General features: G+C 37.2%; 1 protein-coding gene across 2 annotated transcripts; it reads left to right on the top strand.

The window, feature by feature from the left end:
* Positions 1-4,047: 4,047 nt before the first annotated feature.
* Positions 4,048-9,859, top strand: LOC149140389 (uncharacterized). Of its 2 annotated transcripts, XM_089449749.1 has the most exons (3): positions 4,048-7,219; positions 7,425-7,726; positions 9,079-9,859. In XM_089449749.1, exon 1 carries the CDS (start codon positions 4,197-4,199, stop codon positions 7,077-7,079), a length of 2,883 nt encoding a protein of 960 aa, XP_089305875.1. In that variant the 5' UTR covers positions 4,048-4,196; the 3' UTR covers positions 7,080-7,219; positions 7,425-7,726; positions 9,079-9,859. The 2 variants fall into 2 exon arrangements, with proteins under 2 accessions (XP_089305875.1, XP_089305874.1); XM_089449748.1 differs by having other exon boundaries at positions 4,048-7,726.
* The last annotated feature ends 2,344 nt before the right edge of the window (positions 9,860-12,203 follow it).

Raw genomic sequence — 12,203 nt, 5'->3', positions numbered from 1 at the left:
AAATTAATGTTGTATATATGACAAAAGACCCTAGATTAAGTTGTTATAGAGGAACCATTGTAGAAATACTAAACACTTTCTTAGAAACCAAGGTTGTTGTAATCCTAAGAAAACATAATATGGAGGCTCATAGTTTAGCAATGTTTGCCAACACCTGCAAGTTACCCTTTCAGCCTAACTATCAGTACACAACTGAAGTTAGGAATAGACCCGCACTTCCAAATAATTTGAATAACTGACAAATAAACAACTTTTTAATCTCGGAACAAGAATTTGTAAATAACAATATAGATACTGACACATCAGTAGATCCTAACACTAAAGATAAAACATAGATAAATGAGATAGAAGGTGAAGAGATAGATAGATTCATCCCACTAAATTTACAAAATCAGATGTAAAAAACCTAGAGCAAGTTGAGATTGATGAAATAATTAACGAAGACATTGAAGTAATCAATCTCAAAGACAATTTCTTGCATAAGGGATTAACCCCTTTGGAAGACTTGTTTGATTCAAATGATGTTCCTAGAAAGCCTAAAATGGAACCTTTAAAATCTGATATGGAGGAGTGTAATATTGACACTGATGAAAATCTAAAATTGATCAAGCTTTCTAAATCATTACCTTCCAATGAAAGAATAAAATACATTGAGTTATTAAAAGAGTTTCAAGATGTCTTTGCTTGGAGTTATGAGGACATCAAGTCCTATGACACCAGCATCATACAACACACAATCCCTATAAAAGAAAATAAAAAACCTTTCCAACAAAAACTCAGAAGGATTAATCCTGTCCTATTACCTTCAATTGAAAAGGAAATTCAAAGAATGTATGATGCTAAGATAATTGCACCAATCAAATTTTCTGATTGGGTTTCAAACCTGGTGCTAACTAGGAAGAAAACTGGCGAGATCAGACTCTGTGTGGACCTTAGGAACCTCAACAAAGTATCCCTTAAGGACAATCACCCTCTCCCCAAAATGGATAATATTTTCCAAAGGGTAGTTGGATCAATGAGAATCTCATTATTGGATGGGTTTTCTGGTTACAATCAGATCGTAGTTCATCCTGATGATCAAGCCAAGACTGCCTTCACTACTCCTTGGGGCATATTCATGTATGTGAAAATGCCTTTTGGACTAATGAATGCAGGAGCCACTTTCCAAAGGGCTATGGATATAGCCTTTTCCAAAGAAATTCATGACTTCCTTGTAATATACCTAGATGACATTACTGTATTTTCAAAATCTGATAGCCAACATTTGGATCATCTAAGGCAGGTTTTTATTAAATGCAGGAAATATGGAATTTCTTTAAACCCCAAGAAGTCTTTGTTTGGGTTAGAAGAAGGAAAGTTACTAGGTCATATAATTTCAAAAGATGGTATCCGAATAGACCCTGCAAGAATAGAAGCCATCTTACAGATACAACATCCAAGGAACATTAGGGAATTACAAGCTTTCTTAGGGAAAATTAACTTTCTTAGAAGATTTATTTCTAATCTAGTAGAATTAATTAGATCACTGAACAATATGTTGAAAAAAGATTCGACCATAAAATGGACTGTTGAGGCTAAGAAATCCTTTGAAGACATTAAAATAGCCTTAACTAGAACACCAATTTTGATCAGTCCAAAATTTGACAGAGATTTCATCTTATTTTCCTTTGCTTCTGAGCACACAATTGCTGCAGTTTTACTGCAGAAAAATGACCAGGGCTATGAACAACCTATTGCTTTCTTTAGCAAGGCCCTGAGAGATGCTCCCTTAAAATACAACGTAATGGAAAAACAAGCCTTTGCTTTGGTCAAAGCTATCAAGGATTTCAGGGTGTACATTTTATATTCTCATATAGTAGCCTATGTTCCTAATTCAGTAGTCAAAGTCATCCTAACTCAGGGTGGTCTAGATGGAAAGAGGGGAAAATTGATCGCTACTATTCTAGAGTATGATATAGAAATCAAACCAACTAAGTTAATCAAAGGCCAAGGTTTAGCTAAGCTCATGGCTAAATCAAATTGTCAGGCCCTGGATATAAACTTTTTTGCACAAATAGATAATGAAGAGGAGATGGCGACTGCATTAATCAGTTAGGCCTTTGTTGAATCACCATGGTATGCTGATATCATTTATGTTTTACTAAATTTACAAGCTCCTCCTGAATTATCTAAGACCAAAAGCAGATTTTTAAAAATGAAATCTTTGAAATTTTGTATATTAGACAATGCTTTGTTTTGGAGAAATCATGAAGGTATTCTTCTCAACTGTTTATTAAAAGATGAATCTGACAAAGTATTGCAAGAGTTTCATGCAAGTGACTGTGGAGGACACCTTTACTGGAAAACCACTACAGATAAGATTCTTAGAGCCGGTTTCTACTGGCCTACCTTGTTTTCTGATGTAAAAAAACATGTGACCTCCTATCACAAATATCAAATTTTTGAGGGAAAGAAAAAGCTTCTACCTTTAAAACACCTTTTCAACAATGGGGTTTAGACTTCATTAGTGAAATTCACCCACCTTCCTCTGCCCAACACAAATGGATCCTCACTGCCACAGACTATTTCACCAAATGGATAGAGGCCATACCTTCAAGGCAAACCACTGACACTGTTATCATAACTTTCCTTGAAACCAACATTCTATCAAGATTTGGATGTCCAACTAAGCTCATTATTAATAATGCAGTAGCCTTTAAATCCAAAAGAATGATAGATTTTTGCAACAAGTATCATATAACCCTGGGCCATTCCACAACCTATTATCCTCAAAGAAATGGACTGGTAGAATCCTCAAACAAAAGTCTGGTGAACATCATCAAAAATCTGTTAGAGGATAATAAGAAAACATGGAATAAAAAGTTGGTCAATGCCTTATGGGCAAACAGACTAACCACTAAGAAATCGATTGGTACCTCTCCCTACCAACTAGCTTATGGAATGGAAGTTGTTTTTCCATCCTCCTTGGGAACACCAGTGATGAAGCTGCTTCAAGAATTGCAAGTTGAACCAAATAGTATCCAAAGAAGAATCAACCAAACAATACATCTTCAACAAACCAGGGAGGAAGTATATATCAGATCTCAGGCTATGTAGGGAAGGATTAAAAAGATTTTTGACAAGAGAACCAAGGCTGAGGATTTCTACCTTGGTGACAAAGTCCTAAAATGGGATTCAAGGAGGGAAGATAAAGGTAAACATGGGAAATTTGATTTCATTTGGAAATGCCCATATGTCATTTATGCTTTCAGAGGTAATAATGCTTTCTTCCTAAGAGAAATGGATGGTACAAAAGCAAAAGGTGGACCAGTGAATGATCAAATGCTTAAACACTATTTTGAACTTAACTACTGATTTTTACTTTCCATTGTATATATTTCATTTTTCTTCAAAAAGTTTAGTTTGGATTGGATGGTGGTCCTTGAAGTTGAAGCCCGAAGAGAAGGTCCTAAGCTTTAAAGATTCATTATCATAAATATCAATAATGCATAGGCATAAAGGATAATTTTGCAAGGTGACATCAACAACAACTCAAAAGCTACTAATCTACAAAGTTCTAAAATATTTTTTTTGAATATTTAAAAAAAACAATATAGTTAAACGAAAAAAATAATAATATCAAAATTTTGAATATTTAAAAAAAATAAAAATGAAAAACAATATAAATTGCCTGGTTACAATAATGTGAAATGAAAAACATATCATAATATCAAAATTTTGAATATTTAAAAAAGCAAAAAATGAAAAAGAATATAAATTGCCTCGTTATAATAATGTGAAATGAAAGAAGATATTATGATAAGTTTCCACTTAGAGAACCTGCAATTCAAAATCAATTTTAAAAATTATCAAAATTTATGTTATCCAGAAAATCATTTTCTGAATATTACTGTATAAATAAATTTAACTTTTGAAATTGAAGTTTTCTTAAAATTTAAATTTAAACACCTTTTATAAATGAAAATTTTAACTTTGACACCCAACTTCCAACGGCTTGGGCAAGTCAATTTTATAACGCCCTCCGTATGATCCTAATGCCACTCCATAAAACCATGGGCTCACTATGAAGCCTTGAAGAGCTAACCGTTCCCCACAGCCAAAATGACACTCCAGAGCTGAACTATCTTCGTTATCCAGTGCAAACTCTTTATGCAAAACTGCTTCTCAAGTCTCCTAAAAATTCGCCATTAACAACCATGAAGATCCACTGGCTTTCAATGTCAGTGAGCCGGGCCAGAGCTTCATCAGTGGCATGGCGGAGCACAAGGCTCAGATCCGACTTGGCAGGAAACAGAAGCTCACCAGAAGAATTACGCGACGAGGATGATGCACTCGTGAACACCCTCTGCGAGTTGGTAAGGGGAAGAGAAAGCTGGAAATTTTCGTTGTCGAACAACAGAATATTGGACAGATTAACGCCCACCCATGTAGAGAAATTCCTGCTAAAATCAATAGACGATCCCAGGTTATCTCATAGGTTTTTTAATTGGCTAGGGTTACATCAGGGTTTTAAACACAGTACTCGAAGCTTTTGCATTCTCATTCACATTTTAACTCGAGCTACGTTGCACTGGCCTGCTTCCTCTGTTACGCAGAGCTTGCTTCAGCAGGTCTCAAACCCTAGGGAAATCTTTGACACCCTAGTTTCGACCTCTGAACCTTTTGGGCTTTCGTGTTTGGCATTTGATATGCTAATTCAAGCGCATCTTCAGGCAATGATGATTTCGCGTGCTCTCGAGGTGTTTAATTCGATGAGAGAATTGAATTTAATGCCCACATTGAGGTCTTGTCATGGAATCTTGGATGGATTAGTGAAGGTTAATAAGATTGAGACTGCATGGGAGGTTTATGGGGTTATGCTTCAATCTGGGGTTATCCCGGATCTATTTATTTATAATACCATGATACTTGCTTGCTGTAAGGAAGGGAAAATGGAGAAGGCAAACAGATTGATTGTTGAAATGGAAGAAAGCGGTTTGAGTCCTAGCATTGTAACTTATAATATCTTGATTCATGGGTTGTGCAGAAATGGGAGGATTGGTGAGGCTTTTGAGGTCAAGAATGAGGTTATGAAGAAAGGGTTGAGTCTAAATGTTGTTACCTACGGTACTCTTATTCAAGGCCTATGTAAGGTTGGCAAGATCAGCGAGGCAGATGACTTATTGAAGGAAATGCTGGAAATAGGTTTAGTTCCAGATGAGTTTACGTATATGGCGTTAGTTGATGGGTTCTGTAGGGAGGGGAAGGCTGGGGAGGCTTTTAAGTTGGTGGAACGTGGAGTTGTGCGGAATGCTTTTGCTTTCAATGCACTTATTAAGGGGCTTTGCAAAGCAGGGAAGTTGGAGGAGGCAAGGCTTCTTTTGAAGAATGTGGGGAAAGGGGGCTTTGCACCTAATGATGTTACTTACAGCATTCTGATTGATAGATTCTGTGAGGCAGCACATTGGAGAGAAGCTTTTGATTTGCGAGATGAAATGTTTGAGAGAGGTATAGTGCCAAGTGTGTTCGCTTACGGTGCTTTAATTCATGGCTGCTGCAAGGCAGGGCAAATGGAACAGGCAAACACATTGTTTAAGGAAATGCTGGAGAAGGGCTTGGCACCAAATTGTATTACGTACACTATACTGATAAGTGGGCACTGCAGGCAAGGAAATTTTGAAGAAGCTTTTATGCTCCGGGATGAAATGTTGGAGAGAGGTATTGCTCCAGACACTGTTACGTACACCGCAATTATCAGTGGTCTTTGTCAGGCAAATAAGATGGCCGAGGCAAATAGTGTTTTCAATGAAATGAGGAAACGAGGCTTGTTACCAAATTTAGTTACCTACAATGCAATGATTGATGGTCATTGCAAGGAAGGTAATGTAGTAAAAGCTTTTGACCTACGAGATGAACTGGTGGATAAGGGTATGGTTATGGACGCCTATACATACAATGCACTTATCAATGGGCTATGCAAAGCAGGCAGAACGCAGGAAGCCGGGGATCTAATGAAGGAAATGCTTTCCAAGCATGTGTTGCCCAACGAATTTTGTTACAGCTCACTTATTAGTGGATATTGTAATGAAGGAAACACAGACGAAGCTTTTAAGATTTTCAATGAACTTGTAAAGAAAGGAATTGAGCCAGATATTGTAACCTACAGTGCGCTTATTCATGGTCTGTGTAGGGCAGGCAAAATGCAGGCTTCGCATGCACTTCTGAATGAGGTGCTAGATAAGGGACTGATCCCTGACAATGTTACATATACCACGCTGATTGATGGATACTGCAAGCAAGGAAACAGCTCAAAAGCATTTGAGTTGTACAATCAAATGGTTGAGAAAGGTTGTGCCCCAAATGTTGTGACCTATACCTCACTTATTAACGGCATGTGCAAAGCAGGTAAAATAGGAGAGGCTGGTATACTTTTAAAAGAAATGGTGGGCAAGGAGTTAGTACCAAATGAAATAACTTACAGTGTCTTAATCTATGGATATGTCAACATAAGGGATATGGAGGGTGCTTTCAGGGTGTATGACGAAATGGTGAAAGCTGGATTTATGCCCAATGTTGTCATATACAATACTTTAATCTTGGGTCTCTGTAAGACTGGGAGGATGTCAGAAGCTAGAGGATTATTCGAAGACATGCATAATAATAGTTTGTTACCTGACTATGTTACTTATACCACACTGATCGATGAACACTGCAAGAAGGGTGACTTGCTGGAAGCTTTCGAATTGTGGGATGAAATGTTGTGTAACAATTTGAAACCAGATGTTGTTGCTTACAATGCACTGCTATATGGATGTTGCATTGAAGGTCACTTGTTGGAGGCTATTGAACTTCGTGATGAAATGGTGGATAAAGGTATTTTGCCTAATGTGATCACTTACAATACTCTTGTTCATGGCTTCTGCATGGCAAGTCAGATGGAAGAAGTGACCAATCTGTTGGATGAAATGATAAGGAAAGGAGTGGAACCAGATCGCATCACTTACACTACTGCAATCTGGGGTCACTGCAAAGCTGGTAATATGCATGAAGCACATAGGCTTAAGAAGGAATGGGAAGAAAGAACATCACAAAGTAAATGAAGGCACAGGAAAGGATTGGACCTCACCACATTGCTTACATTGCTGTAATTACAGGTCACTGCAATGCTGTCAATATCCATGAAGCATATAGGATTAAGAAGGAAAGGACAAAAAATATCACAGAGTAAATGAAGCTACAGGTGAGGACTGTGACCTTACCACATTACTTACATTGCTGTAATTACTGGTCACTGGAAAGCTGACTATATAATTCAGAAAGAAATAGCAGAAAGAATATCATGGAGTAAATGAATGCACAGAAGGGTTGGAGTAAATGAATGCACAGAAAGGTTTGGAACTAGATCTCACATCACCTAACTCTATTGCAAATAATGGTCACTGCAGAGATGGCATCCACATGAAATTCTCACGCTAAAAAAGAATTGCAGAAAGCTCATCTCTGAGAATGAAGGTACACAATGTGGAAAGTTCAATGAAAAAAGTGCTGTTTTTCATGGATCAGGTTCACTGTAGAGTGCTTGAAAACAAGACCATTGGAATCAATATTCAATTGCAAGGGTGCTTTTTTTGGCCTGATGTGGTCTTGTATTGGGCAGTAGTGGTGTCTGCCCGGAATAGCTCTCTTTTGCTCAAAATCAAAGTATACAGGGGATGCCACAGTACATAATAATGTTTGGATCCACAAGGTTGGTATTTTCATATTTCACACAAGTAAGAAACTCTTTGTCTTTTTCCACTGCAGATTTAATTTGGATCTGTCTCAAAATGTCAATAAACAATATTGCCCTTTGCTGCTACTGAGGGAGTAGACTGATTAACAAAGGGGCTTCTGAAACAAGTCTTGTTACTTGTCGATACCTGTCTTTTTTCAATAATCGAAAGATCATAATAAATTAATAATGGACCTTTTCACTCAGGATTGTTGCATGGGCCTAGAGCCATTTTTTCTTGCACCGTAAAGGGCTATTACTTTGAAGGTGGACATGACTGTAGCTCTGGATTTAGTGGGAAAATGCATTTACTCCCAATTTCCATATATAGATTTCTACCAAAGAACTTATTTGATAAAAAAGAGGGGAAGATCTGAGAGATATACTGAAAGCAGACTTTGGGTAACAAAGGATGCAGGTTCAAACAAAGATTGAACTGTACTCGACATTTCAACACCTATTTCGAAACATTTGAAGGAAGGGTGAAACTATATGATTCAATAAAAGTTGAAATGTTGTCAGTGCATTCTCTTGTCTTAAATACGCTTCATTTATTAGCATGGATGCTTTCACAAAGAAATACCAATGAATAATTTTCTCAATCATGTTGTAGTGTCCATTTTATTGCCATTTACTTGTCTTGATATATAATTTATTAATTTATTTATTCTTAGAACTTCAAATTTTTGGGGTTGATGCTTTGGGTTGGTTACGCCATGAAGGAAGCAAGTGTGGTGGATCATGTCCTCACCAGTGTTTAGATGTATCTACTTTTTATTTTTGCATGCCACTTCGAGTTGTCAACCTTTCCTTTTCGACCATAAGTCGTTGTTGGTCACATTTTACTTTCTTGTTATCCCTACAAAGCAACCTTGGATTACTATTTGATCATCTTTGTCATGTTGTCTGTGAGAAAAACATATTTAGTACCTTGTTTTTTGCTTCTACTCCCTACCATTGGTCTCATGAAGTCCTGTTTTATCTTGTAGATTGTTTTCGGTGCTGCTAATCATTTGTTTTCACATATATTTTACTCTGTCGCTATCCACCTTTCCATATGTTATTCCTTTTGTTCTAGGAAGCTCCTCTTTGAAAATTTTAGTTTGATCTTGCTAATTAGTGGTTGTGTGCACAAAGCCAAGACTATCAACAAGGGATATGATACACTTAGGCCATGGGTAGAGACTATGCTAAGAATGTTTTGTAGGGCTCAATAAGTGCTTGTGACCATCTTGGGTTTAGATGAATGTGGAACACTTTGGTTTCCAAAAGCTTGTTTAGTTTAATGGAGCTAATGCCATAATGGTTTTGTCTTGTCCTCTCCTTAGGGCATGCAATTGTGAGCTGCTTAACTTTTCTTCATCTTAGAGAAGACGCTTTGGGACATGTCTTGGGTCATTGGAAATGACAGAAAGAATACCACAGAGTAAATGAAGGCACAGGAGAGGATTGGACCTGACCTCTTGCTTACATTGGGTCACTGCAAAGCTGGAAATATGCCTGAAGTGTATATGATTCAGAAGAAATCATGGAAAGACTATCACAGAGTAAATGAGGGCACAGGAGAGAATTGGGACACCACCGTACTGCATATATTGCTATAATTACTAGTCACTGCAAAGTTGGCTGTACGATTCAGAGAGAAATAGCAGAAAGAATAACACAAAGTAAATGAATGTACAGAAGAGCATTTGGAACTAGATCACATCAGTTGCTCTATTACAATTAATGGTCACTGCAAAGATGGCAACATGCTGAGATTCTCACACTCAAAAGAATGGCGGAAAGCTTATCTCAGAGTATGAAGGTACACAAGGTACACAATGTGCAAAGTCCAATGAAAATAATGCTATTTTTCATGGATCAGGTTTATTTTGGAGTGCTTGAAAACAAGACCATTTAGAGTGCTTAATCAATATTTAATTGCAAGGGTGCTTTTTCTGCTGGATGTGGTCTTCTATTAGTCAGTAGTGGTGGCTACCCAGAATAGACCTGTTGTGCTTAACATCAAATATACAAGGGATGCCACAGTACATAATAATGCTTGGACCTGGAAGGTTGGTTTTGTTGTATTCCATACAAGTAACAAACTCTTTTTGTCCTTTTCCACTGCAGCTTTGATTTGCATTTGACTCAATCTCAATAAAGAAATTCTGCACTATCCTGCAAATGAGGGAGTAGATTGATCAACATAGCGACTTCTGACACAAGTCTTCTTACTTGTTAATACTGGTCTTGTTTAAAGAATCTGCAAGAGCAATTCTCACTGTATGATCATACTTACAGACATTTTCGCTCGGGATTGTTGCATGGGTCTTTGCTTGTGTCATTAAGGGCCATTACTTCAAACTTCAAAGGTAGATTATGGCTGTAGCCTGAGAATTAGAGGGAAAATGAATTCATTCCCAATTTCCAAATATAGGTTTCTATGAAGAACTTATTTAATGAAAAAGGAAGATCTTAGTGATATTCATAAAGCAAATTTTGGATAACAAAGAATGCAGGGTCAAACAAGCATTGAGATGTACTTAACATTTCAACACCTATTTCCAAACCTTCGAAGGAAGGTTGCAAATGCTTCATTGAATAAAAGTTGAAATGTTGTTAGTGCATTCTCTTGTCTTAAGTACTATATTCATTTTATTAGTATGGATGCTTTCACAGAGAAATAATAATGATTCATTTTCTCAGTCATGTTGCAGTGCCCGTTTTATTGCCATTTTCTTGGTCATGGTGTACAATTTATTTTCTCTTTACCCTTAATTTTGGGGTTGATTCTTTTGGTTGATTATGCCATGGAGAAAGCAAGTGTGGTGGATCATGTCCTCACTTGTGTCTACATGTCCTTACTTTTTGATTTTCATATGCAACTCCGAGTTGTCAACCTACCAATTTGATCATAAGCCATTGTTGGTTGCATGTTACATTCTTGTTCCTTTGACGTATCAACCTTGGATTACTATTTGACGATCTGTCACATTGTCTGAGAGAAACATATTTGCATCATTGAAAGTTTTGGTTTGATCTTGCTAATTAGCTGCTGTGTGCACCAAGCCAGGGCTATCATTAAGTGGTATGATACACACAGGTCATGCATAAACACCATGTTAAGAACAATTTCCAGGGCTCAATAAGGGCTTGTAACAATCTTGGTTTTGAGATGAATGTCAACATTTTGGTTCCCTAAAGCTTGTTAAGTTTAATGTGGAGTTAATGCTGTTATGGTGACGGCTTTTCATGTCCTTGGGGCATGCAATTGTAAGCTGCTCAACTTTCTTCATCTTAGAGAAGAAGATGCTTTAAAGCATGCAATTGTAAGTTGCTCAACTTTTCTTCATCTTAGAGAAGAAGATGCTTTGAAGCATGCCTCGGGTCATTGGAAATGACAGAAGGTTATCAGAGTATATGAACGCATAGGAGAGGATTGGGATCTCACTGCTTTGCTATAATTATGGGTCACTGCGAAGCTGGCAATATGCATGAAGCGTATAGGATTCAGAAGGAAATCACTGAATGGTATCACAGAGTATATGAACGCATAAGAGAGGACTGGGGACCTCACGACATTGCTTACATTGCTGTAATTACTGGTCGCCGCAGAGCAGGCTATATAATTCAGAAAGAAATGTCAGAAAGAATATCTCTTAAATGAATTGACAGAAGGGAGTTGGAACTAGATCACATCACTACTCTATTGCAATTAATGGTCACCTCAAATATGGCAACATGCATGAAATTCTCACACTCGAAAAGAATGACAGAAAGCTTATTTCAGTGAATGAAGGTACAAAAGGCGCACAATGTGGAAAGTTCAATGAAAAGAGTGCTGTTTCTCATGGACTGGGTATTTTTGGAGTGCTTGAAAACAAGACAATTTAGAATGCTGAAATGATATTCCATTGCATGGGTGCTTTTTCTGCCATATGTGTTTTTATCTGTCAGTGGTGGTGGCTGCCCAGAATAAACCTGTTGTGCCTCAAATCAAAGTATACAGGGGAAGCTCCAGTACATAATAATGCTTGGATCTGGAAGGTTGGTATTTTTGGATTTCACACAGGTAAAACTCTTTTTGTCCTTTTCTGCTGCAGATTTGATTTGCATCTATCTCAGAATGTCAAGACAACAATTTTGCACTATCTTGCAAATGGGGAAGTAGATTGATTAACAGAGGGACATAGTCTTCTTACTTGTTATTAATTGTCTTATTTAAAAAATCTACATGAGCAAGTCCCACTGAATGAATGTAACTACAGGGATTTTTGTGAAAATTCGGAAAACCCCGAATCCTACTGCAGCAACTGATTAAGTTTCTTCTATTTGTTAAATAAACTGAACAAATTATTTATTGTGTTCTACGGTAAATATCAAAACTAATACACTGCAGCCTTCAGAAAATAAATACTGCGGAAGAAATAAAAATGCTGGAGAATAGATGCACACACACACAAGTACA

The sequence above is a fragment of the Pinus tabuliformis genome, chromosome X, assembly GCF_031772625.1.
Source record: "Pinus tabuliformis cultivar Carrire ecotype Pingquan chromosome X, CPIR1, whole genome shotgun sequence".
Lineage (NCBI taxonomy): Eukaryota > Viridiplantae > Streptophyta > Pinopsida > Pinales > Pinaceae > Pinus > Pinus tabuliformis.
Note: the sequence above shows the minus strand (reverse complement) of the source record. Positions and strands in the feature narration are given on the sequence as shown.

What these genes read in the sequence shown, in the direction of transcription:
- LOC149140389 (XM_089449749.1), top strand. Translation starts at nt 4,197, where the DNA reads ATGAAGATCCACTGGCTTTCAATGTCAGTGAGCCGGGCCAGAGCTTCA.